Genomic DNA, 25,085 nt, shown 5'->3' with positions numbered 1-25,085 from the left:
AACGCTTCGTACAGATTCTTAATGGAGTAATTTGGTTCGCGTAAAAATAGCGGGAAGACGTTGTGTACATGTAGATTGCATCCAGAACTAGTTCAACCTGACGCAAGCCAGACGGTAGGTATGGAAAAGCAAAAGATGCTCCGGCGCCGATTCAGTGAACGGCCGCTACAGCTCACAAGGTTCGAGATCGATCAAGGGTCCGCTGTTACACGGGGCTAATGCGCGTCTCCGCACAGGATGCGGCTAGTTCCTGCTGTCTGTAGGGCGAAGAGGCGGACGAGTGCATGGGCGGGTGGGTTCATGACCATAGGTTTGCAGGCGTTGTGGTCCCATCTACGTGGGTTTATTTGCGTGCAAATTTATAACTCGCAAGCCTACCCTAGACATTCTTGATGGTGAGATGTTTGAGACCGAGGTCGTCGGACCTTAGTAGCTGGGTGTGACCAATTGTTTCGTTGTGCGTCTTGTAGCTCTGGTGCAGTTCGGGAGGCTTTGGCAGCATGATTACTGAACAACAAATTTCCCGGAACGGCAAGTGCCGCATGCCAAGCGCTGCACGTGACAACAAAGGTGACTCCTGTCAGCAGTCTGCAGGGCTGGCGGTTATAAATTTTTCCCTGGCTTCATTGTCAGCTGGTTTCTTGTCAGCGCTTGATTATATAAGCTGTTTAAACCTCTCTAGCTTGGTAAATCAAACGGCCCCCTTTACGCTCCAGGGCGCGATACCTGGGCAGGCGGTTCCTTGGGTAGCTTCAGCCAAGTCAATACGGCATACGGGCGACGCGGCACCGGGAACAACGTAGATCCTAGAATACACAGATCATGACGTCAATGTTTTAATGAACGAGTGAACGAGACTGTCCAACTTACAAGTTGACGATGTCACAATCACGACTTCCATGCGTCTCAGGTACCAATGCACTAGCCCGGTCAAGGATATTTAGAGCTTGTGTATGATCACATAATCTAACGTTGTATATCTATGCTGATGCTTGCCCTGGACCGTGTCTAAGCTTCGGCACGACGCCCAACCAGTTGTTCGATTGTTCATCTTCGCCCTGCTCTGCAGCGGCCGCTGCGTGCCCACCCCCAGACCCCCCACTAGTGTTCTTCTCCGCATCATCATATCTATCTCGAACCCCATGCCCTGTTTGCTGACTGTTTGCATCCTTTACCTCCGCCTCATGTTCCCGTACCGGTCTTTCGCTTCTCTCTGCCTCTCTCCGGGAGGGGCTTGCAGATCTAGGCGCATCGGCAGCCGCATGATGACTAGTCCGAGATTCCTCCGCCGATAAAATAGCACGATCCTCATCTATGCGCTTTTCTCCTCTGTCTTCTGCCTTGATCCATGTTTGCAGATCCTCCTCTGAAGGTTTATGGAAACACCACATCTCATCAGAAGTCGTGTATCCAGTGCCCATACCGCCTTGAAAGTTGCGCTTAAACTTTCTTTGCAGACCAGCAGCTAACCGTTTCCTGAACTCATTGTCAACTCGTAGTCGGGCAGCTATCCACTGGTCGTTCGGTCGGTGGTCGTTGGGCATGTCTTCCATAAGAGGCGTGTCCAGAATCTTCTCATCTGTCATACATCGATTAATGATGGACTTTCCGCCTCCCGAGTCGGGCGTGACCAAGCGGAGGAACTCGAGGCTAGTGCTGACGTTGAGATCAATAGCTCTTTGCGGATGGACGGTGGCCTTCATGAACAACGATGAGACATGCTTATACAAGATCGAGAAGTCGCTTTGGTTGATGTGAACGGAGCCTCGGACCGTAAGAAGATACGCAGGGGCACCATGCTCGCTGGCCTCCTTCATCAGAGACATGGACGCATCCCAGTTTTTCTGCCAATACATGAACGCTTCACTGGCGATTCCCAGCAGGGGGAGGTGTATTCGGTGCTTCGGGTCTTCCACAGGTGGCTTTACAGGCGCGCTACGAATGTGTTAGTTCCAATGTAACGATGGGGAGAAAGATATAGTCACCCCCAGATATCGTAGATTATCCCCGCTTGCACATTAGTAAACCTTTCGGTGTGCCTGAGCACTTCTACCACTGTTGCTGCTCCGAAACTATGACCAGCCACTGTCATTTTATCTACGTGAAAACGATGTTTCCATTGTGCCCAATCGATTCCGCCCAGACCTCTGGAAGAGCCTCCAACGTAGCCTTCGCCTCGGAGGTTCTGTCGCGCGATTTCCTCTCCATCGCCGTCAGATATCATCTTGAGTACACGGTATGCTTCCTCGAGCTCGCAAAGGCGCAGCTCTATCTGTGCGCTGCGCAGTTCGCCGTCGACGCCGTGCTCGTTGTTCGGTGCGGTGTCCATCGGATTATCTTTTGGGAAGATGTAGTCCTGCTATAGTTAACCTAATGAATTCTGTATTCCAGAACCTCACAGTACGCACAACATAGTGATAACCTTGCGCAATTTCTTCGTCAGTGTGATCCAGATGCTGGAACTTGGCAAAGTCTTTGTCGTCTTCTACGTCTCCGTCGCAATCCGTATGGTTCGCTTTCCCTCCTCCTTGGGCATCCTTTCTCCGCTTCCCTCGCTTCTTGTGATTGATGAAAGTCCGCGGTCCACTCCCGTCCCTATGCTCCACCGCGCACACGACGAAGCCGTAGCTCGCGAATTCGGAGCATAGGCTGCTGTATGCGGTTCTAGAGCCTCCAAGACCATGACTAAACATCAACAGTGGGAACATGGGCTCATCGTTCATGCCTTCGGGCGGACTACCCTGCTGGTTCTTGATCTCATACCCGTCTTTCTTCATGTTGCCTTCCGGAGGCCAATGAGTCGCAGGAGGGGCGTTCCTAAAACCGCGCAATTTGGTGAGCATGGTGGTCGCGCCAAAGACGCCGATGCTTATAGGGCTCGGTATGCCAGCAAACCGCGCATAACCCTTCGCCGTCTCCATGCGCGGCCTTGGAAGCCATGTCTCGCGACTCCATTTCTTCTCTCCTCCTGGGGCGTTCCCGTTACCACTCCCGAATGAGGCTGGGTAATATAGTGTAAACAAAACAGTCTCCAACTGCAGAAGGTGCCGGCCCTTGCGCTTGATGTTGGAGATCGGACGAGGGTGTTCGACGGGGACTTCTATCTCCATGCTGCCTATAGAGTACGGTCCTGAGGTGGGAGAGAGGGTCGAGTTCGGGTAAGGGAGATGATCGCGTATCGATGCCGGCGGTCTCGTGCGTGGTTTCTTCGCGTTGGGTATCTTGCCCGAGGACGAGGGATTGAGGATGCTGTGTCGACGGGCGTCATCTTCGTCACCCGTGATGCGCGTCTTTTGACGCTCAAGGAAAGACATGGTCGATGGCAAGGGTGGTGTGAAGGGTGATCGAGGGTATCTTAGAAGAAAAAGCGCGTAACAAAACGGACGCGGTAGGACCACGCCTCAGGGTGATGAAAGCGATATAACGATCGCGAAGAACAACGGCCGAAAATGCTTCGCCATGCTTAGCAGGCGCTAGGAGGCCCCGCCTGAAACGCTTGCTCCGCTGGCGAGACTGTGCGGATGCGCCCGGGAGACCTAGCTGTAGTGTTTGGTGTTTTGTGAGAATGCCGATGATGTCATGGGCCGGTTCCCGTGGAGCGCGTAAGTGGGGCCGATACCCCTTCGCCGTCCCTGACGAGCGCAGACACTCCGGCCACATCAAGCATGACGTGAATTCGCTGGCGTTCAATTTAAGTCATGTTGAATTGAGCTATCAACTAAGATGGTGAATAACATACTTTTCCAAAAGTTGCACAGTGTGCAATATAGCACATAACGCGAGATAGACAGAAGACATGTGCGTCCAACATCTCATGGGTGCTGCAGACTCGGTCGCTTTAGCTCAGGCTATGAGGTCTTCGACCTGTCCACCACTGGATATTGATCGGTACCGAAAGTAGAGTTGAGCGACACCTGTCCCGAAATCTTACCGTTCTCCATACGGATCCACGTGTCGACCACCTTCGCATCCAGCATATCCTCCTTGACGACGATCTGACGCGCGCCCCGTGTCCAATCAGTGTAGCCACCATAGCCTGAGTGACGATTGAAGCAGATGTTCAGCCCGTTGCCGTTGCTAGGAGAGTTGCCAGGGAGGTCTTTGGCCCATTTCATGCACCAGTCTACACCATGGTCGTGACCCGAGAAAACGGCCATGAGGTTTTCCGTCTCTACGAGCGCCTTCATGAAGGGAATGTCGGCTCCACTGTACTTGCAGTTGTTCCCAGTATGATCGCAAATATCGCCCTGGTTTCCTACACTCTCCTCGTTGATGCCCGGGTTGGCTGTTTTGGAACGCCCGTTATGTTGAAAAGAATCTGCGGCGTGTATCGGAATGTGCACGAAAGCCATGCTAGGAACCGCGCGGCCATATTGCTGGCGAAGGGCATTATTGGTATTGCGGAACCATTCGACAACCTGCAAGAATCAGTACGTTATGAAAACAGTAGCAAGGGTCTCATACCTTCTCGTCGACCCAGTTCGGAACACCGACATCATCACCAGTGGGTTGATACTTCATGCCTCCTTTGCTGTCAAAGAACCACAACAGCATCTTCAGATCAGAAGCATCCGTAGAGCTGTACACCGGGACGAAATAGTTGCTCCAGCCAACTTGATTGATATCGCCAGACACGGACTGCGTCGTGAAAGAGAGTTTCTTGCCATTCTTGCCCTTGACGTCCGACCACATGTGTTCGGAAATGGCACTAGTGCTGCAAGTCTTGGAAGCATCATGGTTGCCGAATGTTGCGCCGAAAGGCAGGTTGCGGGCGACGAGTGGAGCCACGATTTGATCGATCAACGGATTTGCGTCTTGAGGGGCCACCCACTCACAGGAGAGGAGATCGCCATTGAGGACGACGAAGTCGGGCTGTTCGTTGTCGAGGACTGAGTTCATGACACCGATTGTTTTGAGGTCTGCGAATGGCCGGCCGCGCTGAGACTCAGCTTCAAGTGGTTAGTATATGATGAATCCAGGTTCATACGACGTAGAGAGATGTGATGGCTTACGCTCACCGAAGTGGAGATCACTGAAGACGGAAATTGACAACTGTCTATCCGCAGCGAACTGGATACCTGCATAGTAGGGCGCGGACCTGCTGTGAAGCACAGCGGCACTAACTGTTGAAGCCAGCAGCCAGAGGAAGTGGGTAGACTTCAAAGTAGCCATAACGGTTAAGTAGGATGTTGTAAGTTGTGCACTTAGAGGTAGCAGGTAGTCGAGCCGAAGGTGAAGCAAGATCAGTCGAAGTGAGAGTGCATTGCAGGCAAAGGAAGCGAGACCAGAGTGAAAGACTTGCTCACGCAGATAGCGAGGGCGAGAGTCAGGAAGGGGCGTGGGGCCCTACAACCCAATGGGGTCGAAAGTGAAGAGCGAGCGGCATTATGGGAAAGAGCTGATTGAACTCAACTCAGGTATTGTTGATACTTCACGTTGTAACGTCGATGCCGCCTATCTCAGATGCAGCAGTCGTGTGTGTTGTCTCAATTCCCTACAATCTCCTCGTCACGCAAAACCTGATGCCATTCCGACAGAAACACAAGGACGAATGGCCCTAATACCAGCCCATTCAAGATTGGGGCCATTTGAAGTGTGGAGGAAGGTAGGCAGGGAATGAATGGCCGGGGGTCCGCTCTGGACAGTCGCGCTAGCCAAGACTTCCCCACCAAAATTTCCAGACGCGAAGTTGGGGATCAGTCCTTCACCTCCGCCGCCATGAACGCCGAGGCTTATCTGCGCAAGCAAGGCTGGCAGGGCTCAGGTCACTCGCTCGATCAGACCGGCCGCGGCATCAAGAAGCCGCTGCTCATCGCCCACAAGAACGACCAGCTAGGACTCGGCAAGAAGAAGCAGGCGCATACGACAGACGACCAGTGGTGGTTGCGCGCATTTGACCAGAGTCTGCAGAGCATTGGTACAGGCAAGGATGTATGCAGTCATGCACCAATGCGCGCGATCAATCAGCTAATTTCCCGCTCAGAGCACGCTTGACCAGATCCGCACCCAGGGCATCTATCGCGGAGGTCTCTATGGCTTCTTCGTAAAGGGCGAGATGATTGGAGGTACGATTGGAGAATCCTCAGCGACCACCACAGACGCATCGAATCCCGCTTCCGGCGCAAGCACGCCTCCCACATCCGCATCCGACACCGAAACGCCCGCGCCTGCCAAGGGGAAATCCGACAAGAAGAAGAAGCGCAAGCGAGACGAGGGAGATGCTTCGGTTAGCAAAAAGGCGAAGAGCAATACGGTCGAATCGAAGAATGAACAAAGTCCGGCGGCAGTCACTGGCAAAGACCTGAAGGCCGTAACGAAGAAGCTTGCGAAGCTGAACACCGAAGAAAAAGCCGACTACGAGACACGCGCGGAAGCAAAGGGCCAGACACTCGAGCAATACGTCCTCCGTCGCATCCAGAAGAAGACAGAAACGCGCGCTCCTAAGCCGGTCGAAGTCGTCAAGGAGAAGAAATCGAAGTCAGATAAAAAGGAGAAGAAGAGCAAGAAGGCGCAATAACCACGAAGATACAATGGTGTAGATGGAGAGAACAGTAGACGATCACATCACTCTCAGGGTCGGCGCAGATGCTCGCAGCCTTTGAGGGTCGACCGAGCCGTGAAGCGCATGTGGGAGCTGTGCGAAGAGCAGAAGTAAAAGGATTCTGGCTCGAGGGGCTGTACGCCGCCGATCCATCTTCAATGAGCCGGGCGTAATCGTCAGGAATGATACCCAAGTTTGTAGGGGCCGCTGACGAATACCCCAGGACCGTGGTCTGAATGCAAAACAAGAGCCACAACGAGAGCACCGGAGCAGAGTATTGACCGGGAAGCGCAACGTTGTAGAGTCGGGACTTATAGTCGCATGCCGTACGTGCGGAATACTGTAGTTCACCAATATCGCGATGTTGTCATAGACGAGAATTATTCGATCACTCAATTAAACAACATGAACAGCATCCACATCTTACATTTCACCATCATCTCATCCCCGCTATTATACACTGCTTCGTCCCACCAATACACACAGACAACCCCATCGTAAAAATCGTCATCATCAGTCGAGAAGGGAAAGAAAACCCACCAAAAGCAGAAGTTTGTCAATAAATCACCTCGAGCAACTAACTCAACCCGTCTTCCCACTCAGAATCCAGGGCCTCTTCTCCCAAAAATCATCCTTGATGATATCCACGTGCTCCATAAGCACCGTCGCCTTGCTCCGCTTCTTCTTATCTTTATCTCTTTGCGTACGACTCATGGGTACGGGCCATCCTTCATTCGCCTGTTGAGGCGCAGTAGCTGCAGCCTTACCATTCGTTTCCGACTGTGGTTGTTTGCCTTTATCCGGCCTGGCCTTTGAAGAGTTGGACTTGGAGGGTTTGTGTGTGCTGCTGTCTTTGTTGCGACTGCTGGTGGACGGGCGACTGGTGGGAAAGGGTTGGGAGCTTGGCCCTGCAGCGGATGTTGAGGAGATTAGGGTGTGGAGATCGGGGCCTGAATGAGGGTATGGTAAGGTTGCTGATGTGGGCGCAGACTGTGTTGGTGTGGAAAAGGCGTGGAGTTCTGCAATGCCTGGGTGGGAGATGTGGTCTTGGGTGCCCCAGCCTTGACCCGCTCTGTTGTCTGAGTCGCTCGGCCTTCGCTGGGGCGACTCACTGCCGTTGATGGCGTACTTGCTCCAGTCTTGCCGTGGGCTGTTTCCCTTGACCTTCTCTCGCGTGCGCATCTCCTCTTCTGCGCTCATTGGCGGACTGGGCAGAGCCTTGTTCTTTTGGATCGGCGGGCTGACTTTGCGGGGCGGCGTCGATGTCGCATCTCGGGGGCTAACGATGCTCTCCTTCTCATCCGAAGTATCTCTCGTGGCTTTGAGTGTTGAAGTTGATCGATGGACCGGTAAAGACAGTTTCCGAGGCTTGCTGTTGGCAGGAATGCTGGATATTCGCAGTGGTATAGACGGGGGCTTCACTGCAGGTGTGCTAGATGATGCAAAATATGAAGGCAGAGAAGGCTGGCTCGGCGATCGTTGTTTGACACGCGAAGGCTTCACTTGAGGTGGGTATGAATGTGTCAAAGAAGCAGAAGCGGAGTGGGAGAATCCATGGCTGGCCGCTGCAGTGGCATGGTGGCGGTAGCCTGCTATAGGAAAATCTGCGGGAAAATCGCCCTGCGGTGTCACTGGGGAGAAGTTGGTACGTGTTGTCGGATTCGGTTGGCTCAATGACATCGGAGGCTTGCTGCTTGGCTTCAATATTGGTGGGGACAGCGGCAAAGGCGTCAACGATGGTAGGTGTTGCTTGCCGTTCAAGGAACCATTGTTGTTCCAGGTGGCAGTCGTTGGCGGAGAGAGCGGCATGGACGAACCTGGCACATCACCCTCACCATCGGAGCCAATCGGATTGGACCTGAGTGGGTTGGGGAATGCTGATCTCGACATCGTAGGCGGCGATGGCGGTGGTGATGGTGTCGATGTTGTGGAGAGAAAGGTTGGACGTCTGCACAGACCTGGATTCTCCGTCATCTCCTTCTTATCCGGTAGATAAGGGATAGACCTTTCAATAGACTGTGATGCGTGGTGATTGGACGCTCGCTTTGGTGTTGGCTGAGCGATTGGTGGCGTTGGAAAGTCCGACAGCACGGGTGATGATAATTGCTCGGTCGGTGGTGTAGGGAAAAACTGTCACAGTTAGAACGTGGACGTGAATATTGATGGTGCTGAAGCGTCTCTTACGTCTCTGTACAGCACCGTGCCTTTCTTGAAGCACTCTGGTTCGTTGTTGTAGTTGATTCCGAACTCCTTGAATAAGATCTCGTTCTTGTCGGATGACACTGTGCCTTTGAGTCTTTGCTCTGCTTCTCGCGCTCCCATGCCACCCTGCTGAACAAGGGTCCAGAAAGTGGTGTTGTACAGATTGTTGATATGGCCTGCACGATGGTCAGATCCAGTCTACGACCGACACCAAGAGCAAGCAAAAGATCCAGTCTAACAAGAAAAGGCAGGATGAAGGTGATGCATCAAAATACTCACAATCGGCTTGCCGCCAGCTCATATAGTGTCGAAGGTTGATATCGCTTGGGTATAAAACCGCACGCCCATCGAATGTCGGTAGGGGTGCTGTGAGTGGCTTATCCGGAAAGTATGTTGACCAAGAATACACATAGTAAGCAGTGAAAGTCGAGACAATCGTCGTAGTCAGTTTGCTAAACGGGGATCAGTTCTAGACGAATGGGCGCCGGAGGTGATAAAGTTGCACCAATAGGAGGATTCCCGTACCTGGCTCGTCGTTCGAATAAGGCGCAGTCCTTGTGAAAGACGAAACTGCGACCCACGTCAGCTAAGCCGCCCCGAAACATGCTGCCCCACCCCTGTGTATACCGCGCTGGGAACATTGGGCAGCTCGATGGAGGCATAATCAATCTCAAACACAACGTGCTCGAATAAAAGAATGCAACATACCTGTATTCGTCGCTGTTGCCAAATGCAAGGACAAGGTCGGGCAGTTCCTTCATGACCGCTACGGCTGCAGCATTCATGACATCAAGGCCATTCTTGTCGTTTGGCTTGAGGAACTCATATTTGGACGTGAACCTGTTCGCGCGTTGTTAACAATAGCCCTTGTTGGTGTACAATAGCCGAGATGTTGGCCTGGGGCAGCAATTCCGTTCATGCAACATGGTGACGGGTACCTGCATATCCCGGACCAAGAAAGTTTGCCACGGCGCAAGTGAGGGAGAGAGAATTGGTGAGCGTACTTGGAAAAGCCACGTCCGTCTATCCGTACTACGATCCAGGTGTTGGGAATTAGATTGTCGGGCTGCTCGAACCCGCGCACGTATTCGAATCTGGAGTCCGTTAGTTGAGGTCCGGTGAGCTCGTGCAGGCGGCCAGCTCTGGACGTTGGCGGCAGCTTCCCCACCCGCTTCGAAAAGCTATTGATTACTCACTTGCTGTTCGCCATTTATGGCCTCTCTGCAGATAACAACCTTTCTGCCCCTGCACAGGCGCACGGCATAGTCTTTGAGCGATGAAAGACAAGAATTGACGGACGTCAGCGCGAGCTTGTTTGCTGTTCAGGAGTGCGTAAGTGTGGTTTTGAAGGCTGAGAGTCCGGGGCTTAGGCTAACCCGGTGTGCAGTACAGCAAAAGACGGTGTTTCAGGTTTGCAGATGTAATGCAGCTACCGCGACAAGCTTCTCGAGCCGACTGAAGCGCGGATAACGAGCGCGCAATTGGCACCCTCCGAACTGGCTATCATGCATTGCGTGGGTTACCCGCGGGTCGCAAAGTCTTTGAACATGGGATGAGTCCCCACACTCCGTTCCGGACGATCTCTGGCGCTCGGGCCAACGCCTTCCTCTCTAACAAAGCGACGCGCCCGCCGACACACGACCACCACCTTATCGCCTTCATGCACCAAGAGAAAGAGCTTCAGTGTACAAAGCAGAGTTGTACGCGTCCTTGCGCCAAGCCCCTCTAGTATCTCCCCCTCATCGCACAGACAGACGCATGAAGCACTCGGACATGCGGCATCTTCCGACCCATACGTAGTTGCCGGAGCGGAGCGAGCGGTGAATGTGCTCAGACGCGTGCCTGTGCTTCTCGCAAATAACAGCCACGTGTGGCACCTGCTACGGGCTTCATGCTGGGAGGCATGGCGTAGCCTGACGCATACGGGACACCGGTTCTTTAGGAATCCAACTAAGGCCAGCCGCTACGCCATCCTCAAACAACAACACCATGCAATGTATACAAACACTACCGAAATCTTTCCGGATAGCTCCTATCCACCGGTTCTATAGCTTCTATCGCCACAATATACGTCTCAACCTCCGGAATCTGCAGCAGCGACTTCGTCAAATCGCCGCGTTGAGGATTTAGGTTGTTGCCCAAAGATCTGTGGGGGTTCATACAGCAGCATGAACACTGCACCCTTGTTCGTTCCTCCTGAGCTTTGTCCTCGTTCTTTAGCGATAGTCTAGCGAGAGTATTCTCCTGGTGGTGGCAAGTGGTAACCAAAGTGCGTCAGCCACTCAGCGATCGGCATACTCACAATTACAATTAGTTCTCAGCAGCACCAGGCATTACCACAAACAAGAAGCCGGGCCGGCGCATCAAAACATCAATCTCGGCCTTGTTATTCTCCGCTATTTGCTGCAGGTCCCGTCCCGCACATCTCAACTTTGGATCGTCGGTCGATCTCGTGTCTTGGCATATATATGTTCCAAAGACAGCATGTGAAAAGGGCCGTTCTCACGGCTCGGCCAGAAACAAACGTAGTAGCCAAGACTTTTGATCTAATTCTTACACGACGGGTATTGGCGACGCTGGCGTCATGAGTCTATGACGGGATTAGTCTATGTTTGTTAGTATCAATTCTAGATGGCATACGATAGCTAGAAACAATAATGCTTGGAGAATCACCGCGAAACCCAACCACAACGCCTCCAGCTGCATCCACGGTAAGGCGATGAGTCCTCGAAATGACTCTGCGATGAGAACGTCGAGATCAAGATGGAAGCATGTTGCAAGATATTCATTTTTCTCGTGAAAATAACGGGTTCCACAAAACCATATCCCTGACGTCCACTATTTCTCTTCATCGTGCGCCAACCCCACCGCTCTGCAAAAGCCGATCTTCCTCCGCCTGTCCTTGCACAGCGCACTGCTCAATTGCCGATGAGACGTAGTCTTCCGGCGTTAAGCACTATCTTGTGATACCCCATGCGGCTAGAATTAGACTGGCTGGTGATGTTTCGTAAAAGACTTTTGTGGTTGAATTCTGATTGGGACTCCAGCAATCTGCATGTGTGCTACCAGGCGCCGAGTGCCTATCCCGATAGCAACGTGATATGCACAGAAGTCGATCCGCAGCTGTGGACTACAGGACCAGAACACATGATTCTCGTCCTTCCCGCAGCTTCGAATTGGGTACTCCAGGGACCGATTCGAGGTGGGACACGAGACAGTGTAGAGACTTCTAGAGTTGACGATTGAGATGTCAAATGAATTAAGCAAAGTGCCAAAGAAACTCATTTCAAGGCACCAATGCGTTAGATCGGAGGCCGAGGCCTGGTGTCGGCGGGTCGATGGATAAAGGTGCCAGTTGTGGCATCAAGGATTTCATCATCAACACCAAGTCGGCCGCTTTGAACGGCTTCTGCATGATGCGATCCTGTACAGGCTGTTAGCCTAGAACCGCTTTTGTCGGTTATCATATACTTACTGCTCCAGCAGCAATAGCAGTATCGATCTGCTCTTTCCGAACGTTCGCCGTGACAGCGATCACAGGCAACCGTTCAGAAGACAGCACCCCCTGTTCTTCCTCTCTTTTCCGTATCTCGCGCATCGCGCCAAGCCCATCAAGTACCGGCATCTCCAGATCCATCAACACGATGTCAAACGTTTCTCTCTCCAATATCTCGAGCGCCTCCAGACCATGGTTTGCGACGGACACGTGGCATCCCGCTTTCTTAAGTTGTTTGCCGAGCACTTGCTGGTTTATAATGTTGTCTTCCACCAACAGTACGTGGAGTTGTCGCATTGCCGCATCCTCATTGCCGGTTTGTTGAAACATCTCCTTGAGGGTCCTGGGCTTCCACTCTACTCTTCGCGTCTTGACATAGAATCCAAAAGTCGATCCTTGGCCCTGAATGGATGACACGCCTATTTCGCCGCCTTGCTTCTCAGTAAGCTCCTTTGAGATGAACAGACCCAGCCCACTGCCGCCGTATTTGACATGCGTCTTCACGTTCGCTTGGCGGAAGCGCTCGAATATCTTGTGAATTTCCTTCTCTTGCAAGCCAATTCCCGAGTCCTTGACGGTGAACGCAAGATAGATTTCTTCACCGGTGCCCCAATCTGGATTGCTTGTAACATCGCCGTCTTGCTTGCCCTCAGTAGCCCAGAACATGTCTTCAGGAAAGAGTTTGCGGGGATCTGAGGTGCTGGCGCCATAGCGGATGGAGAGGGCTGGCTCTTTCGATGGTTTGACGAACTTGATGGCATTCGTCAGTAGATTGATGAAGACTTGTGTCACGCGGGACGGATCCAGATGAAGGTGGTCAATGCCTAGACTCAAGAACGACGTGTCAGGTGTGACACTGTAAGAGATGTTGTGCGTCTTCATCTCAGCTTGGAAGATGTTGACGATGGATTCCACGAGCTTTGCGGGTTTGACTGCGACGGGCGTGATGGACAAGAGCATGGAGTCGAGCTTACTCAAAGTAAGTACATCGTCGATAATACGCTTCTGATGATTTGCACATTGCATGATGACGTTTGCGCTTTGTATGTTGTCATTGAGAGTATCGAGACACGGTACAGGTATATCGGCGAGCTGCGTCTGGCACTCGACAACTGCGTTGGCAATCGCATCTGCGCAATGTACAATGGCGCTCAATGGGTTCCGCATCTCGTGTGAAACTACGTCAATGAAGGCTTCCTGCTGTCTTTTGGCTTCTCTTGCTTCGGCGGCTAATCGAGCCTGGAAGGTCTGCGCCCAGCACAGCCTGCTAATGTCAGTCGTACAAGCCATTACGCTTCTCACGCTTCCATGCTCGTCGCGGTACGGGAAGGCCAGAACCTGGATCTGGGCGGGTTCGGGATCTCCAGTAGGAGGCGTGTACATGCGCTTCATGCGCAAGTCAGCTGTGACGTGGTCGGCGCCTCTAATCAGACGCTCCCAAACATCATCAGCTTTTAACCGATCATCCTCGTGATATGCGTCAAGAAAGGCAAGACCGATGGCATGTTCCGAAGGAGATTTCCCAGCTAGCTCATAGTAGTGATCGTTGGCCCAGAGCATATTACCGTCAAGAGATACATGGCACATGCCAACAGACGCGTGATCAATCAGATGGCGTAGCTTGAGATCACTGAAAGCCAGATCAGTCTCGAGCTGCTCTTGACGCTTCTTGGTGGATTCATTGTCAACGGCAGAAGATATGATACTTGACACCATGCGACCTAGGTCCCTGATAAATTGCGTGCATATATCGTCGTGGGGGCGGAATGGATTGGTGCCGAAGACGAGGTAGCCGAAAAGGCGTGTTCCACTCATGATGGGCATTACGACAATCTTCTTGGAAGGCGCGCTCCAACCTCTCCACGAGGTAGCAAGAAATCTTTCATCATGCTCGATGACCATAGTGTCTATGCCAGCTCGTCGCAGATCTGGTATTAGTCCTTGCTCACTGTCGATAGTGGCTGTCTGGATGAGAAGGTCGTGCCCCTCGGGGAAACCAAATTGGCCATGGAGTATCAACTGGTTCGAGCCTGGGGTCGTGTCCATTCGGTAGAGCATGGACATGGGCACATCGTTGGCGTTGGTTTCGAGGGTGGTGAGAAGGTGAGAGCAGACTGCGTCGACACATTGCGAGGGCACGGAGGCGAGAGTATTCAGGCAGGTGGTACGGCGGTCTGCGAGCTTCTGGCTTGTTACCTCGTAGCTAGTTGGGTCAGCTGTGTATTGGAAATAGGTCACTGGGAAACGCGTTTTCTAGCTTGGTTACTACACGTAACTCACGTTGTATTCATGAAGCCCTCGATAGCGCCTGGCATGCCGACTGGAACAAAGCCGCCAGAGAAGAAGGCCTCCTCTTGGTAGCCTCTGCGCTCGACAACCGTGGGCATGGCAGAGCTGTAATTGACTCCAGTGCCTGTCCGCTTGGCCTGTATGAAGTACTGGCTGATGGACGGCCAGAGATCGGGAAAGCCATCCTGGAAGAGGGAGCCCATGAGGTTGGGGTGAGCGCCCCCGGCCAAGGGAGCATAGGCCTCGTTGTATATGGCAGTGAGGTTGGAGATGTCCTCTCCCCACCAGAGGCAGGCTCCGCGCGAATCGGCCAGTACATAACTTGCGAACATGCGCAGCGTCGGGCTCCACGTGCTCAGTGGCCCCAGGCGGCTGCGCGACCAGTCCGTGGTGCGGAAGAAGGCGATATGGTCGGTCTGAGGTAGCGCCGCGGTCCAATCGTATGCGCATTCATCGTCGGAGTTCATGGGAGGAGCGCCGAAGCCTTCTTCGTCGGGGGGAGGAGTGAGCATCTGCATGTAGCTGCCGGCGCAGAGGTGGCAGTCGCGAGAGAGACACAAAGTGGCTGCAGCATCCTCAAAAGGAATTGACGTTTGCGCAGACAAGACGCGGTCAGGACCCGGTTATCTTATTCCCATGCGATGCTTCGGTTTTGGCTGCGGCGGTGCTTCTTCGGCCAGTACTGGCGTCGATTGCATGTGGGCACGGGGCACAATCGAAGATGCATCTCATACCTCCCCTCGCACATGCCGATCTGCCGAGATTCCCATCGCCTCGCCCCGGGCCACATGCCCTTTGAACCCATCTGCATGCCCTCGTACCAACCCTGTACATCTACATCTCCCGAGACACTCTGCATGGGAGCAAACGAAATTCCGACCTCGCGCAGCAGCAAGACAGCCGCTGTTTGGCGGGGCAAACCTTCTCCTCCACAGGCACTGCGACGCCACAAGCGGGTGATCCTTTTTCTTCATCGACCGATCACCGTCTTTTCGACATGAAGAACAGGGTGCGCTGTATCCGCCGTGTTTGCAGCCTCGCCGAATGCAGCTAGTTGCCCGTCGCTGCCCATCGCATTCACGCCCGATACTATTCCAGTACTGCAACCCACTCGCTCGTATCATGTCTGTCCGAACCGAGCGTGTCTGACTCACCTCGCCGCACTCTTCACCGGATGCAACAGAGATGCCAATTGCTGGTTGTATACGCAGGGATGCCTGTGTACTACATTGCTCTGCTACCGTGTTACGAATCAAACTGCAAGATTGATGAGAGCCTACTGCTGTCGGTCAACAAGAATTTCTCCTCTTTTCGAATATTACAACTGTCGACGTTTGGTGTCTCCAGGGTTGTTTCTACTCCACTGGCGGTTTGTAAGCATTACGTCATTTCGTCGAGATAGCCGTTGAGTGGTTACTCGCTCAATCGCCCAACCAGACATTACAAAGCATATCAAGATTGCTCTCTAGCACCACTTGATATAGGCCTAAGATACAAAACACATTTTCATGTAGGAACAAAAATCTATTGGTTACACATTCATACTGAGCCTCACTTCCCACAATGTCTGTCCTTATCACGGGAGCCTCTGGGTATCTCGGTGGCTCGCTGCTTGCGGCACTGCACAACGGCGAACTTCCAGAGCACAAAGACGTACATGCTCTCGTCAGATCTCCAGACCAAGCGGAAGCGGTGAAGAAGTATGGCGCGCGCCCTCTCACTCTCAATTTACAAGATGAAGAGAGTGTTGTCAAGAGCATCGTCGATGCGCAGATATCCGTCATATTCTTCCTTGTTGACGCCATGAACTCCGATATGCAGGTCCCCATGATAAAAGCCCTTGCAGAAGTCAAGAAGCAAACTGGACGCGAAGTCCACTTTTTGCACACCAGTGGCGCAAAGATCTTCAGCGAACATGCGGGGATGCCTATCGATCGACCACTTCCCGATACAGATGCTGATCTGTACAAACTACAAAAGAGCTCCAAGGCTCCTCATCAACTCTTAACGCAGGTATGAGGCAACTACGTGCGCGCGGCTCAAGGTTCAATCTCTCTTACTCAAATGACCTCAGGCGACGAACACGAACAATGTCATCATTGAAACGGCGGAGAAACATGGAGTTCGCAGCTACATCTTCATTCCATGCATCGTGTACGGTGAAGGCAAAGGTTTTGGTAACAAAATCTCGATTCAAACCACAGCTGTGGTCAAAGCCGCGAAGGGGGCCGGCGCCGTGTACGATGTAAACCCAGAAGGCTGGGTAGGTGTTATCGAATAGTCATCAAGCCAACCACTCGCATACTGACGATATACTCAGACTTGGCCCGTATGTCATATCGACGATAACTCGAAACTGTACATGGAATTGCTGAAGAGTATCCTACGCGACGAGAATCCAGAATATGGCGAGAATGGGTACTATCTTGCTTCCTCCGGAAGTGTGGCCTGGTACGACATATACACCGCGATGGCGAAAGCGCTTGCGAAGCGTGGAATTATCGACAGTCCAGCAGTCAAGAAAGCGGATGAAGCAGCGCTAGATAAGATGGCACAGGCCTTGGGTTGCCCTAAAGAGCTTGTTGCAGTTCAGCTGGGTGGAAAGTAAGTCTACTTTTATGCTCACAAGGATAGACCAGAGGTTGACACCAGACACAGATGCACACTTGAAGCGAAGAGGGCCTATAGCTTAGCTTGGAGACCAGATCATGAGCCGAAGCACATCTTGGAGGCGGCAGATGCAGAGGTAGAGCTTATTATGAAGCATCTATGAGCAATGAGCAGTATAGTAATGGGCATTGCGGCCCCTCATTCAAAGGAAAACCTGAGCAGGTCTGCAGACTACATCAAGTCGAAAGCGTGCAAAGTAGGTGACACAACCTCAACGTAGACTGCAGGGTGTTCAGGTTTTTCCTAGGTCGGCATGGCAGCATAGTATAGCTTCGATTTGTAGCTACCTTGTCCATACGTGATAACCTGGAAGTTTCGATGTGCCAAAGAACAAGTGGACAACCCAATGAAAGATCCGCAATTAGTGTTCCAGCAAAGCTCTTTTTCTCCCATACTCAAGTTCTGAGTTGTTCGTCTCCATCCACACTAACTCATGCCCTTTCTCCACCAGACGAAGATGCCGAGCCCATAATAATGTCCAACTCTGCCTCCGTATACCTCCGCTGCGGCTGCTGCAAAGCACAATTAGCGACTTCACCCTAACGTACTAGCTCAACAACTTACCTCCACGAATTTCGGTCCATCGTACTCGCGCAACAGCTCAACGTACTCCATCAACGGCCGCATGATCGAGGCATCAGCATTCAACGCTGGACCACTGAGCGCAATGTCCAGGTCATATGCCAAGACGACGACTGGACCGCGAAACGGCAGTCCAAGGCTCTTGTTCTCGCAGAGTGCACGCTCTCCCTTCGCATTCATATCGTAATTGATCTGGATGAAATACGGAAAGTAGCGGTTGTGGAATGAAAGTTTCTTGATCTCCTGGGCCGGCACACCGGGGAAATGATAACCAAGCCCGCTTACCGTACCTTCCTCGTCGAACGCCAGAACGGAGAAGACAGGTTTGGTTGAATCGACGGGGAAACGCAAAACGCGCCGCATGTTGTTAGGAACGAATTGTTTGATGGCTTGGGCGTAGGGCTTGCAGGCGAGCTTGTGGCTGGAGGCCCAGTCGCGTTCTTGACAGGCTGGCGAGCAATAGAGCATGCTCTTGCATTGGCCACATATCTTCTTCGCGCCAGGAGTACGACAGGAAGCGCACTGATCTGCAACAGCAGTGGGTAGGGGAGGGACCGGGACGTAGTCTTCGAGCATCAACGGATAGCCAAAGTCCTGAGATGAGTATGGTGTAGTTGAGGACATGGCGAACGGTTGTAGATTCGAGATTATCAGAGCGATATCAGGAATGGATTATGATTAGAGAATGTACCCTGGCTTGGACCTCAAAAGGAAGTAGAGAGATCAACAAGTAGTGTGAGATTAGAAGATATACTAGCATTAGTCGTACGGCATGTAAATGAGGTCGCATGACGTCTATCTCACCACAAATGACATACTGCCTTTACCTGAGAGCCTTGATCAAGTACCCAGGTTATCTCAGTATGGGCGATAAAGCCATTGCGATGGGTGGAAGAAGACATCGAAATCCACACCGCCAAACACGCCAATCGCTGGAAAGAGATCGCATTCGCCCCTCAGTCCCGTGTTGCCTCCCTCGCTTCGCACGTCGAGCTCCTCATTGCCATCCCAGCCGCCTTCCTTTACTCCATTACGCGTGAAGAACACGTCGATATCCAGCATCCTTCCCTGTTGCGACTGCTCGTATGAGGGCGGGTTGCGCGGAACCGAGAAGGTAATACCGATACCTACAGTATCGCCAGGCTTGAAAGCCGATGTGAAGTCGATACCGCCCCATGCATCATTTACATACTTTCTTCCATCATCTCCATGCACTCCAAGACTGGCACGTTCCCAGCCTGGGAGTCGGAACGTAGGATAAGGCGGCGCGACGAAGCCTATCGCGATACCGGCGTCTGCTTCCGAGAATGAGAAGCCACCGCGACCGATTCCAAGGACTTTGAGTTCGAAGTAGACAGTCTTGGAGCGTTGTGTGTTGAGCGGTGAGTCCCAAAACACGCTGTACATGGGCAGATTTGTGAGGATACTCGAATCCCTGCAGTTCGCATGGGTGCGACAACGCCAGTGGCCTGCTTGAGGTTGAGGGAGTAAATCACCCAGATACGACGGCGCTTTTAGTAGAGCAAGCTGACCGTTCTGAATCGCAGCATGAGTGCTGGGCTGCAGATTCTGCGGTGGCCACAAAGGATTCATGTTGGTCCAAGCCAAGGCACGATCGCCATCTTCAGTAGATGCATTAGCAGTCGGAGAACTATCGTAACCCATCGAAGGTGGTGGAGGTAGAAGTGAAGTATCAGGTACGACGGTCCAGTCGTGGTATGGCGGAGGGTCCCAGCTAGGAGGGGGTTGCTGTGGATACGAAGGAGGTGGTCCTGCTGGGGGTGCGTAACCTGAGAACTCTTGTTTAGGTGGAGGCCCTGGAGGAGCAGTATAAGAAGACGACCCGTGGCTCGGTGGAGGACCTGGTGGAGCGGAGTACCCAGACGAGGATGAAGCTTGGTTCGGCGGCGGGCCAGGCGGTGCTTGATACTTCTCCGTCGGCGCTATATTATGCTGTTGGTCTTGGGGTGAGCTATAGTAAGGGTTGTTTGAATGCAGGTTGTGTTGATCTGTCCCATATGACGGCCTTGAAGAGCTGTCGTCGCCCTTTATCTTGTCCTTGAACTTCTTGAACATGGTGCCAAGGTTGGTCTGGGAACTGAGAGCAGTGCAAGAAAATGTCTTATCCTAATTTCGTGGATAAGTGATAGATATCGGAAAGATTGTATCAGGGGTGTGTAGGATTGTGGAGTCACACTACTAGGGAAGCGGGCGCACTTGAATGATGATGTAGCGAAGGTGGCCGGTTGTGGCTGTGCACGCGCAACAAAGCTCGAGCTGAATGTCACCTAACTGTCTATGTCATTATAGGTGGCTTGGCAGGGTCTTTGAAGCACAGACCCCGGCCACAATCACTGATGCCCTTGCCGCGCTCCAACAAACGCGCGTTGCAAACGCGATAGAAATCTGGCATCCATCTTCTTGTTTGCGCGCTCGTCTCGTGATGATCCGATTGCAATGAAGTCTGGCATCCAGATCGTTCGGTCACGCATACCTTCCTGCCACAGCCTTGCCGCGGATCCTTCCTTCTATGAACTTCACCGGAACCTCGACTTCTACGTCCCTCAACCAATCGCCCATGCCTAAACGCCGGTGTACGAAGTCAGTACATGTCTCACATGCAGTTCGTACAGCGATATTTCTTACCTTTCGCGAAAGCATCCAACCTACTACTCCCGCTAACGCCTCTGCCCAACACCCCATAAACCACGAAATGCACCGCCATGATACCTTCGAACTCCACCCTTTCCATGAAAAAGCTGTCATTCCAGCTCTCTCCGAACATTTCCTTGAGTTTGGGCATGGTGAGAAAGCTGCGGAGCCAGTCCCAGCTTTCGGCATACAGGGGTGATGACTGTGGGTAGGAGGAAGGGAGGCTCGTGGGTATAAAGAAGCCAATGTTCGCGTTCCCACCCTTGTCACCTGAGCGGGCGAGCACGATGTCTCCCAATCGCGCACGCGTTGTTGGGCCAAAAGACCCAAGATCTACGGGATTCGCAGTCTCGTAGCTTTCCCGCCTCCCAATCTCTTCCGACTGCGGTGGTGGCGTGGTCATCAGCGTCCTTGTTTCACCAGAGGCGAGAAGATTAATCGCCGTCTTTAGCTTGTTCTGCGGCCAAATCGCCGGGTAGAAGCTCAAGTACGGTTTCGGTATCGCCGTGCGATGATCCATCGTACTATGAAAGCCTGAGTAGTGCTGCATCGCAAAGTCTGCCAGTAGACTCGCTAGGCCCAGGTTCACGTTTGGATCGCCGCTCTCCGCGAAGATTCGACAATACGATGTACTTCTGAGCTGGCTCTTCGGGTTGGTCTCCGGCATGCCTATGCGCTGGAATTCCAAGATGTCGAATTTGTCCAACATGCCCTTCTGCTTCAGGCCAAACTTGATCATGCGTTCCCAGAGATCGAACTTCTCAGCCGTGGCGTAACCAGTTGCATTGACGACAACCTCAGACTGGTAACCTGCTTGATAGAAGATTGCGAGCTTCGTAGTGGGTGGGGGTGGTTTGCCTTTCACGCCCCACAGACGAACTCTTTCTGATCGTTAGCGAGATTGCTTCTGCCAACATGCCATGGAAGCAAAGTATATTCGAGCGTACCTGTTTTTGCCTTCAGCTTTGACCTGAACCCTATCCAAGATAGCCTTGACATCGCTATTCAGATACACGTTGCCCTGAAGCTCGTACAGAAACTGACATTTGACAGTGTCTTCCGTAACAAAACCTTTCCTAGCTTCGTGCTTCGTGATTACACATGTTCCGTCCTTTTCGACTTCTGCGATACCGAAAGTGATGTCGTACAGGTCATCCAGCGGATACTCGTAGAATCCTGCGAAATTCGAGCCTGTTACATAGCCACTGCATTCGATGAGATGACCCGCAATAAGGGCTCCTGCAAGTGCATCGAAGTCGGTGTCACGCCACGAGTACCAGTACCATGCAGCACCGATGACTGGGCTGGCGTCTGCAACGCGACCAGCAATAATGATATCTGCGCCTTCTTCGAGACCTTTGACGATTTCGCGAGCGCCGAGGTAGACGTTCGCACTGACGATTGGTTTGTCGCTTTTCAGGACGTCAAGCGTGTGGTCCGCGACCGTTACTTCGCTGTTGTCGGAGTCTAGGTGCGGCGGTAGGCCCTTCTCCTTGATGTCCTTCATTTCGTCCATTAGGTTGTCACCAGACACGTACGCAATCTTCAGATCATATCCTTTACTTAATACCTGTTCGTCTGTCAGTTAACTAGACCGTGTAGCGACTAAATCGATGAGGGAAGACTCACGAGTTCATGCACCTTCTCGGCCAATCCCTTCGGATTGTGCGCACCACCATTGACAACGACTTTGATCCTCTTTTCATTCAACAAGTCGATCGTCTGCTCGATACCATCCCAAGCTGTTTTCTCCCATCCAGGATGCTTGCCCGCTGCATGTGCCTGGGCGTTTTCCGCGATGTTGACCTCAGCGAGATAGTCTCCTGTAATGAAGTCTGTGTCTCCTAGCTCTGCTTGGTAGAGCATGTGATATCCAGGATCCCCTTGCATCCGTCAGACTGGTTCAGCATAGGTAAGGCTGGTATCACCTTTGTAGCCTGAGCAGTTTGCTATCCTCACTGGACGGCTTCCGCGCTGCGCTGTCCATCTCATGCTGTAGTCTGACGATTCCATAGCTACTTTTTCAATAAAGATAGCCGAGAAAGGCCTTGTGGTGCAGTTTTATGTGTATTCTGGGAGTAGGTCGCCAACGCATGCACATGCATGTAAAGCAGACCTGCATTATCGCGATACAGCCGCAACTTAAATCCTCCCACCAACCTTCCAATCACAAACATCGCCACATCAGACTGCTATATCAACAGACCTGATCCTCTTCTTGCGTAACGTATATCCAGATTGCGGGGTGATACCCCACCTTGTCGGGTAGATTGAGCTAGTCGACTTACTCGCCCGAGGGCCGAAAACGAATTGCCGTCCATCTACCATGATCGGCAGTGCTTGAGTAAGACCGGTGACAACTAGGACGATGGAGCTGGTGCGCCGATTGGCGTTGCTGGCACCATGTTACAAGGCGACCAAGTAGCTGATGGGGTCGAGTGGGACGTGTTTCGGACAGCGCAAACGATAAAGCTCTTGCTATCCGCGTCTCGTAGGCACACTCTCAGTCCTCTCAAGTCGAAGTCAAGGCTCTACAACTATTTGAAATGTCAAGCACTATAACGAACGGCCATACTAACGGCACGAATGGTAACCACAAGGACTACTCTGTCCCTCGCGAAACCCAACACATCTTCGAGAAGGGCATATTGAGCAATCCCCTCATTGCTCCAACATTACCCACCGATATCGCAGAATGCGCAAAGAAAGTCCAGTTCAAGGGTAACGATAAGCCCAGTATACCCATCAACTGGCGCTTCGCCGAAAGCATCTCGGCACTCAAGGGGCTGGAAGCCGCCATGATCAATGTCCTTCTGAAGCAGAAATATGGACTGGAACCTCAAGAAGCTGTCATAGATACGTGAGTTGAAATATCCGAGCTTCCACTTTAATGAAGAAAAAACCGAACAGGCCTGCAGCCTACATTAACATGGAAACCTACAAGATAGGTGACCCAGCGTCAATGTAGGCTGCAGGCCTGTGCGTTTTCTTTTTCTTGTATAAGGTGCTTCTATCATTAGGAGTCGTTGCCATCAAGTAGCTAACGCGTGTCGGTGAAGCGACCATGCGCAACTCTTCTTCATGTCGATCCTATTGAACGTCATCGATCCCGATGGCGAGCACATCGAGTTCTTGACGAAACCATTCGCGAGTGGATCGGACGCATACAACAGATATTTCAAGAACTGCGATCTGCATGATACTAGTAGGACTCCGTATCGCGTGGCGGCTACGAACATCTACCGGTGCAAAGATGGAAGGTACTTCCATTTACATGGCTCCATGAACCCTGAACCCACACAAGAGAGTGTTGGGTTACCGCATGATATGGACTTGGCTGAGTCGGAGGATCCATGGAAACAATACGAAGAGAAACTAGCAGGTATTGAATCCGACGAGATGCAAAGGTTGGCGTCGGATGTGTACAAGCAAGCTGGTACAATTTGCTGGACAACCGAGGAGTTCAAGAATAGCGAACACGGGAAAGCAAATGCCCATGTAGGCCTCTACGAGATCCACGATATCAAGAATGCGAAACAACCGGCGTGCTGGTGGCCCGATAGCTCGGAGACAGGTGTAAAGAGGCCACTCGCGGGTCTCAAAGTCGTCGACCTGACCCGTGTAATTGCTGCTCCAGCTCTAACCCGAGGCCTTGCCGAATTGGGTGCTTCGGTGATGCGAGTAACAGCTGAGCACGTTACTGACATGTCCATGCTACACGTCGATCTCAGCTGGGGAAAGTGGAACGCGCATCTGGATTTCCGGAAAGAAGAGGACAGAGAGAAGCTGCGCGCTCTGGTCCGGGAAGCCGATGTCGTGGTACAAGGCTATCGACCTGGTGTGCTGGACAAATATGGTTTCTCTCCCGAGGGCCTACTCGACCTGACGAAAGATCGAGAGCGAGGCCTCATTGTTGTGCGGGAGAACTGCTATGGCTGGTATGGTCCTTGGTCGTATCGCAGCGGGTGGCAACAAATCTCTGACGCGTGCTGTGGCGTCTCGATGGAGTTTGGACGAGCCATGGGCAATGACGAGCCTGTTACACCAGTTTTCCCCAACAGCGACTTCTGCACTGGTACTTCTGGCGTCATCGCCGTCTTGAACGCGATAATCCGAAGGGGTACTGAAGGCGGTTCCTACAAAGTCGATGTAAGTCAGCTCCACCGTTCGGTAGCGTTGTGGACGCTAACTTTTACAGATTGCCTTGAACTACTACTCCCAATGGCTGGTAAACAGCGTCGGCACCTATCCCACAGACGTCTGGGAAGATCTCTGGACACGCAATGGCCGCCAAGTATTCCGCCATTACCACAACATGCAGTATACGTTGCCGCGCTACATGAAAATGCTATTCGAGAATTCGGGATCCGTGCTCTTCAAACCCGATTTCTTCGAGATGCGACATGCGGGCGCGATCGGCAAAGACGTAAAGGGAGTCAAGCCGATCATCCAATATCCACAGGGAAATGTCAAGTTAGGGTACAGTATAGGCACGCGAGGAAATGGTGTCGACAAGCCGGTGTGGCCAAAGAACCTGATGACCGAGGTTGTCGCGTGATGTCATCTTTTTCGGCAAGGGTAGGGAGATAGCTGAAAGGGACGTATCAAGGCATAATTGTTTGTTGAACGGAATCTGTTGCGAAATCTGATCCT

General features: G+C 52.4%; 9 protein-coding genes across 9 annotated transcripts; 3 read left to right on the top strand and 6 right to left on the bottom strand.

Moving 5' to 3' along the window:
* Positions 1–980: 980 nt before the first annotated feature.
* On the bottom strand, positions 981–3,314 carry J4E84_010733 (uncharacterized protein; the record flags this gene model as incomplete). Its single annotated transcript, XM_049393288.1, has 3 exons — positions 981–1,935; positions 1,986–2,356; positions 2,409–3,314. The coding sequence occupies 3 exons, from the start codon at positions 3,312–3,314 to the stop codon at positions 981–983; spliced, it is 2,232 nt and encodes a 743-aa protein (XP_049239012.1).
* A 534-nt stretch (positions 3,315–3,848) lies between these two features.
* Positions 3,849–5,172, bottom strand: J4E84_010732 (uncharacterized protein; the record flags this gene model as incomplete). The annotated part of the gene is made up of 3 exons (XM_049393287.1): positions 3,849–4,418; positions 4,465–4,949; positions 5,013–5,172. The coding sequence occupies 3 exons, from the start codon at positions 5,170–5,172 to the stop codon at positions 3,849–3,851; spliced, it is 1,215 nt and encodes a 404-aa protein (XP_049239011.1).
* Positions 5,173–5,718: 546 nt separating this feature from the next.
* On the top strand, positions 5,719–6,517 carry J4E84_010731 (uncharacterized protein; the record flags this gene model as incomplete). Its single annotated transcript, XM_049393286.1, has 2 exons — positions 5,719–5,931; positions 5,984–6,517. 2 exons carry the CDS (start codon positions 5,719–5,721, stop codon positions 6,515–6,517), a joined length of 747 nt encoding a protein of 248 aa, XP_049239010.1.
* A 606-nt stretch (positions 6,518–7,123) lies between these two features.
* On the bottom strand, positions 7,124–8,863 carry J4E84_010730 (uncharacterized protein; the record flags this gene model as incomplete). Its single annotated transcript, XM_049393285.1, has 2 exons — positions 7,124–7,909; positions 8,726–8,863. 2 exons carry the CDS (start codon positions 8,861–8,863, stop codon positions 7,124–7,126), a joined length of 924 nt encoding a protein of 307 aa, XP_049239009.1.
* Positions 8,864–12,029: 3,166 nt separating this feature from the next.
* Positions 12,030–15,046, bottom strand: J4E84_010729 (uncharacterized protein; the record flags this gene model as incomplete). The annotated part of the gene is made up of 3 exons (XM_049393284.1): positions 12,030–12,167; positions 12,219–14,442; positions 14,520–15,046. 3 exons carry the CDS (start codon positions 15,044–15,046, stop codon positions 12,030–12,032), a joined length of 2,889 nt encoding a protein of 962 aa, XP_049239008.1.
* Positions 15,047–16,091: 1,045 nt separating this feature from the next.
* On the top strand, positions 16,092–17,136 carry J4E84_010728 (uncharacterized protein; the record flags this gene model as incomplete). The annotated part of the gene is made up of 3 exons (XM_049393283.1): positions 16,092–16,541; positions 16,603–16,791; positions 16,849–17,136. 3 exons carry the CDS (start codon positions 16,092–16,094, stop codon positions 17,134–17,136), a joined length of 927 nt encoding a protein of 308 aa, XP_049239007.1.
* A 493-nt stretch (positions 17,137–17,629) lies between these two features.
* J4E84_010727 (uncharacterized protein) lies at positions 17,630–18,404 on the bottom strand (the record flags this gene model as incomplete). Its single annotated transcript, XM_049393282.1, has 2 exons — positions 17,630–17,710; positions 17,763–18,404. The coding sequence occupies 2 exons, from the start codon at positions 18,402–18,404 to the stop codon at positions 17,630–17,632; spliced, it is 723 nt and encodes a 240-aa protein (XP_049239006.1).
* A 234-nt stretch (positions 18,405–18,638) lies between these two features.
* Positions 18,639–22,298, bottom strand: J4E84_010726 (uncharacterized protein; the record flags this gene model as incomplete). Its single annotated transcript, XM_049393281.1, has 4 exons — positions 18,639–19,871; positions 20,500–21,313; positions 21,380–22,002; positions 22,062–22,298. The coding sequence occupies 4 exons, from the start codon at positions 22,296–22,298 to the stop codon at positions 18,639–18,641; spliced, it is 2,907 nt and encodes a 968-aa protein (XP_049239005.1).
* A 680-nt stretch (positions 22,299–22,978) lies between these two features.
* Positions 22,979–24,990, top strand: J4E84_010725 (uncharacterized protein; the record flags this gene model as incomplete). Its single annotated transcript, XM_049393280.1, has 3 exons — positions 22,979–23,292; positions 23,492–24,581; positions 24,631–24,990. 3 exons carry the CDS (start codon positions 22,979–22,981, stop codon positions 24,988–24,990), a joined length of 1,764 nt encoding a protein of 587 aa, XP_049239004.1.
* Positions 24,991–25,085: the final 95 nt, after the last annotated feature.

Source organism: Alternaria hordeiaustralica, assembly GCF_023758085.1.
Source record: "Alternaria hordeiaustralica strain BMP 2776 chromosome Unknown scaffold_45, whole genome shotgun sequence".
Lineage (NCBI taxonomy): Eukaryota > Fungi > Ascomycota > Dothideomycetes > Pleosporales > Pleosporaceae > Alternaria > Alternaria hordeiaustralica.
This window is presented reverse-complemented; position numbering and strand designations above follow the sequence as displayed.